General features: G+C 35.1%; 1 protein-coding gene across 1 annotated transcript; it reads right to left on the bottom strand.

Moving 5' to 3' along the window:
- Nucleotides 1–1,177: 1,177 nt before the first annotated feature.
- On the bottom strand, nucleotides 1,178–4,592 carry LOC149238062 (putative histone chaperone ASF1A). The gene is made up of 3 exons (XM_089372905.1): nucleotides 4,107–4,592; nucleotides 2,106–2,221; nucleotides 1,178–1,969 (listed from the first exon to the last, which is right to left on the bottom strand). The coding sequence occupies exons 1-3, from the start codon at nucleotides 4,213–4,215 to the stop codon at nucleotides 1,577–1,579; spliced, it is 618 nt and encodes a 205-aa protein (XP_089229031.1). The 5' UTR covers nucleotides 4,216–4,592; the 3' UTR covers nucleotides 1,178–1,576.
- Between the last annotated feature and the right edge of the window lie 1,645 nt (nucleotides 4,593–6,237).

Raw genomic sequence — 6,237 nt, 5'->3', positions numbered from 1 at the left:
TCTTTCATACAAGGTCAATTCTATCCACTACTTGATATATTACGCATATTCCTAAAGTAAACACAAATTAATTAAGGGATCAAGCCAAAAACCCTATAATATTTTACATAACATATTTATGTAATTTATCAAGTAAACTACACTAACTAACATAGATCCATCTTACACACAAATCTAACATGAGCCAAGAGGGATCAAATTTCTTGAACTACAAACTTATTTTATAGTTTATAAAAACAATGCAATTTTTCATTGTTTAAATTTTATTCTTGAATCCTATATATTTTAAAGTTTAAGATAATATTAATTCATATTAAAATTCTTTATAACTTGCATTGGATATTTTATTATATACCACATTAAAATATTTTCTTTTAATATTTTTTCCATATATAAATATAAATGAAATTTATATTCACATAAGTGAATCTATTTAAAGAATATTTTATTTTTATTTTAATAAGGACACATGTAAACTCCAAGTTGAAAACAAACACACCTTCACACACACTAGGCTATAAAATGAACCTCTCAGCTCAAAGATTAAACTTTACATATTATCATTATATGCAACCATAATGTCTGTCTATTATTGAAAAAAACAAAGTCAAAAGATAAATTATTATGAGTTATGAACCCATTATATCAAATGGCTTACACATTAATTAATAAGAAGGAATATGTTATGATGAATGAAAATTTAATATTTGCAAGTGTCTATATTTCAGATTGCATTGATCATTAACATCCATGATGTCTACTAAACAAAAACAAAGTCAAATGGTAGATTATAATTAATTAGTTATGAACACATTATACAAAATGGCTTACACATTAATAAGAAAGATTTTTTATCTCGATGATGAACCTTACCTTAGTTTACAGGTTTAAAACTTCGATCTTCAAGTCAACATAGATGGGATGTATCAGAAAAATACATTGCAACAAGGAATAAGGAATACATTATGATGAATGAGAATTTAATATTTACAATATAGTGTCTATATTTCAGGTTGCATTTATCATCAACATTTTAATGATGCTCCCTTCTGCTCGTGAAATATTTTCAACTTCAAACCATGGATGGAGAATGACCGGCGGGAAAACTTTGATGACAAACAAAATAAGTCATTTTCAAATAAACAAAATACGTAACCACAAAAGCTGAATAAGAATGTGTAGACAACATTTTTTTATTTTTCAGAGGCAGAACAAAGGACAAGGGGTGAGCACTGACGATATACAAGCATACACTAAAACTGTAGGGTCTATTAGAAGTTCAAAGAAACAAACCTCTGAACCAGTAGTAGCAAGTTTACAATAGACCTTGTAAACTTGAAAAGCCATTATATTGACAGGCTTTGCCAAATAGTCAATGGGCAATGCAATAAGCATCGGAAGGTTACAATTGAAAATTAGCATCCTTCAAAATGTCCCAGTCATAATAAGTATAACATAGATGGAACTTCAACCACGAGATATCTATAGGGAGGAACAAAATACAGAGTAAGGGTTGAAATAATGTAATGTTGGTATTTTTCCCATTCTTCAGGTTGGGTTACATACTCCTGCAAAATCAAGTCGTAATTCCCTCTAATAGCACTTCATCCATCATATCAGAAGCAGAAAGACTATTATCAACACTTAAAAGACTGGCATCAGAGGGGATAATACCAGCATTAGGAGGTAGAGACCCCAACTGAGAAAGAACAGATTGCTCATCTAGGGTAGAATGAAAAGCAATTGGAAACTTAGTAACCCGAGGTTTGTCAGCCAAAATGTTCCTCTGAATCTTGTCAAGTTGCACCGTTGGTGGAGGTTCTTCTCGCAATTGTTCATCAGCATAGTCATTGTTCACATAATATCCAACTCTAATGAATTCTTGCCCCTGGTAAGAGCAAGTCAGCAGTAACACAGTAACCCCAATGATGTCTTCATCAGGAATCTTGGATGGATCAGGAGGATCAGCCTGTTTTGGAAGACAGCAGCAGGTCAAGCCTTAGTAAGCCTAAAGCAAAAATCAAGCCCTAAAGCTCAAAAAGGAATCACATGGAAATTAACTAGGCTATAGATGGCACTGAATTCATAACAACATAAAAACATGCCTGAAAGACAAAGCGATAGTTGCCAACATTAACAGGACCAACAAGTACACTTTCTAGAACTTGATCATACTTTTCATCTTCTGCAGATCCCACATATGTCAACTTCCATTCCAAATCTGCCCACAAAATATCCAGAAGTGAGATCAGATATCCCAAACAAATGACAATTAGAACTGAATAAATTTTAGTTTTTAAAACTATACTTGCAGGGATTCCATCTTTTGCTAAAATTGCATAGCTCAAATATTGGTTATGCTACAGAACCAAGAAAACCCCTTTAACACAAACAATGCCATTACACACACAAATTGAAACGTTGGATCATCTTTCCACGATGAACATTACTTATGGTTCACAATATTATAGCATGAGCATGGACTGGAAGATATAGGCTGGCTGCTAGAAAGGTCTAGCTATCTCAAGAATTCTCCAAATCAGATATAAATACTTGCTCAAACATTTATTGGCCAGATGTCCACTGTCCATTGCCACTATTGACAATAGGACACATCAATCCTGGCCACAATGACACAAAACAGCCCTAACCTCAATGATAATAGCAGTTTATAAGGCAAAACATAGAATTTCGGGGGCAGGCAGCCGACATGACTGCTGAGACATTTAACATTCCAAGACAGTTATGTATGTTAGGTGTATCACTTTAGCTTTCTGGTTAGTATGCCTATGGGCCTGTCTGTTTGGGAAAGTAAAAGCAATGTTGGAATTAAAATTGTCTAGCACTAACATTGCTTAAAGAACATGCATGTTAAGAGCATCTGTTGGACTTTGCAGTTTGCTTACTTGCACCGCTGTATTAAAATCCTACAAGGGCTAGATCAAACAAGGAAACATCAGAGATTGCCACATTTCCAGATTTATGTGCTAATATTTAAATTTTATGCACTGACTGGAAATCCGATCCTAGGTATAGCCAAGTGCCGCAAATACCAAGGAGAAGATATATCTCCACTGGATCGAAGTTGAATAACAAATGCACACATAAAACAAAGACAATGCTTTAGCCAATAGGGTAGTGATTCACCAGTAAGGTTGAGAGAATGCTAAATTGTTTACCAGGGTCCCGTTCTCACAGTGATCTGCCCACTCCACATAGGATGAATTTCAAAGGGACAAAACCAGATGCAAGTGCTGGGCAACATTGATACAATAGAAACCCAAGACCTAGCACCTAAACCAAAAGAAATCTGATTGCTATGGCAGCCCCTCAGGGCATGTCCTTAATATACTTCCACCATCTAAAAAAAAGCATGTTTCCCAAAATAACCAGGCAAATGGATTTAACTGTTCCATACAAACTAGATCAAAAAAAAATTATAGATACAAATTAGGTATTTCCCCCAACATCCCAATAGACACTTCCCCACATCTGCGATCAGCATCCCTGGAGTAAACCCACTGGTATGAACTAAAGCACTTGACCAAAGAGAATCAAGCCAGGCACCTGCTGATACAAAACTTGCCTTATGTCAAAGAGCATTGGCAGCAACCAATTGAAACCCTTCAGCTACATCAGGCAATAGTCTTATAGAAACTAAGCACCACATTACGTAGCCACCCTAGCATATAAAACAAGCACTGAAGACATAATGAGGATACTAGTTATAATGCACTAATTTTACTAGCCAAACAACCACAACCAATTGCCAAGTACAATACAACAAATAAAGAAAACGGCATGCAGCAATCTGTTCAGATCATCAATCACAGATCGTGGGTTCCATTCCCAGTCCCTGATACAGGGAAAACCAGCCAAACCTCTGCACCAGTAACACACTAGGAGGAATGACGATATACATTATAGAATGGATAGAGAGCAACAGTACGGCCTCTACACCATCCTCACTTTATTCAAACTGAAATGCCCAAAGCTAAAATCTAGGAATGGTAAATCCATAATACCCAAAACTAACAGCAGGAAAGAAGTAGATACAGAAATCAAATAAAGAAAGGAATCAAAATAACTAGGGTAAGAGAAAGTACCATCTTTGAGAGGGGTGAGGCACTCATACGATATCTCAAACTGGAAGGGATTCAGAAACGCTGCAGGATTGTCCAGCACTGTAACATTTGTAATATTGACGGCGCTCATATTTATCCAATCCCTTGAACAACCTCAGCTCAGCTCACCAAACAAATTGCAGACCCTCAAGACTTGGGCAAGTTTGCAACCTCCCTAGATCAATCCACCAACACAAAATGCCCTAAACCCTTATACCTTGCAATCAAATGCAAATGCCCATTGACTGTCAAGAAGCTGAAACGCTGTTATAAACCCACATATGCAAACTGCGAATGGGGAGAATAAACGAAGAGGCGGGAAGGAAGCTGGGGAGATTATTCCTTTGACCCCAAATTGGGAAAATACAAAGAGATTTTTACACTAAAATGATACCAGTCGCATGGATTACATGGGGACCATGAATCCCCTAATATATGTTTACGCATGCCATGGGATAACATGGGTATCATGTCTATCCATTGGCGGGATGAAGACGGTTCCAAAATGTTCCCGCCCATTGTCCGCGCTTTTGAACTTGCGTCGTTTTTCTAAAAGCACAAGTGTGTTTTTGCCCGGTGACGCTTTTGGTGTGTTTTCTCGTGTATTTCCTGTGTTTCTTTGTGTGCTTTCTCATTCATCATTTTGATAGCTCTCTTTTAGTACAGGTCTGTGCCTGTGTCGCGTCCAACCTGAGGTGTCACAGGATTGAATTCTGTAGTTTATTCATGGAGCCATTGATCTGAATATTCTCGTAGTTTATTCATGGAGCCATTGATCTGAATATTCTCGATTTGCTGTAGGGAAGCGTCCGACGAAATAATAATATTCCATATCAAGGTTTATTCCCTTTGGGATTACTCCATGAAGAAAATTGGTCAATTTAATACATTTCAACTAAGTATTTTGATTATGTTTTCCTCGATCATAAAGGTTGACTTATACGGAGTTTATGTTTACGGGATTGTAAACCTTATAAATAATAAATAATTGGTTAGGGAGAGGTCTAATTAAATGCAATAGTTGGTATTCAAAGTTTATATAATCTTTCAAAAAGGTATTCAAAGTAAGGAAAAATGACTTAAATAAATAATACATAGAGATTTTATAGGGTAAGATTTTGGATGGTTTGTGAAAGAAATATTCATTTGCAAGGCAAGGATAGGATTTTATTATGGAGAGAAAATTTTACAATCAGGTTATAAATATTTTATTATTAGTAGAAAAAATTGATAATTAATTTTTTAAGGATTTTATCACTCAGATAAAATTTTATAGCTAGGCTAATATAAAAAAATTTACATAGGTAAATTGTTGTCATATTCTAATAATAATATTATTAATAATAATAAATTATAATGTAAAAGTGAACTTGGATCATGATCAAACGTTGTAGATGTTTGAAGTTTTTCTTGAATTCTTATTAATTGTCGTCATAAATAGGGTCTTTTGCTAAAGGCTATATTGCTCCAAATATATGCTTGGGCTTAATAGTTAAGAACATGTGCTTTCTCGTAAGAGGCCAGAAATAGGATCTTTTTACTAAAGGTTAGCTTACTCCAAATCTATGCTTCAGTGGGTTTAGTGGTTAAGAACATGTGTTTTCTCTTATGAGGTCATAAGTTCAAATCCAAACTAGGGTAGAGTATGTACACCTTTGTTGACCTTAGTCGCGCAGAGGCATGTCCCTTATCCCACAAACAAGGGGGCCTCATATACCAATTTGGTGTTTAGTCTCGCAGTGCCCTTAAAATTAGATTGTTATTGTTATTGTTATTATTATTAGTAGTAGTAGTAGTAGTTGTTGTTGTTGTTGTTGTTGTTGTTTTACCTTAATGACTATATTTTGAGAAAAGGAGCAATCCAATTATGTGATTAATGCATCACGATGATGAATCATACATAACTCTTTGAAAATGTTAGATTTCTCAAGAATATTTATAACAGTCCTACCCTAACTCCCCAAGTTAAGGGAATAGCTTGTTATGTAATGTATAGTAGCCATATTTATGGAATGAGGTCTACTAGGTAGTTAGTGTGTAATTAATAGATGTAAGGTGACTACATTAAAGAAGGTCAACAAAATAGTTGTTGTGGCTTTATTAATGAAAGCTC

Source organism: Pinus tabuliformis, chromosome 8 (assembly GCF_031772625.1).
Source record: "Pinus tabuliformis cultivar Carrire ecotype Pingquan chromosome 8, CPIR1, whole genome shotgun sequence".
Classification (NCBI taxonomy): Eukaryota; Viridiplantae; Streptophyta; class Pinopsida; order Pinales; family Pinaceae; genus Pinus; species Pinus tabuliformis.
Note: the sequence above shows the minus strand (reverse complement) of the source record. Positions and strands in the feature narration are given on the sequence as shown.

Excerpts from the sequence above, each read along its gene's own strand:
- LOC149238062 (XM_089372905.1), bottom strand. The coding sequence starts at position 4,215 with ATGAGCGCCGTCAATATTACAAATGTTACAGTGCTGGACAATCCTGCA. Across the intron at positions 2,222-4,106 it reads CCTCACCCCTCTCAAAGATG|ATTTGGAATGGAAGTTGACA; the intron begins GTACTTTCTCTT and ends TTTTGTGGGCAG. Across the intron at positions 1,970-2,105 it reads ACTATCGCTTTGTCTTTCAG|GCTGATCCTCCTGATCCATC; the intron begins GCATGTTTTTAT and ends CTTCCAAAACAG.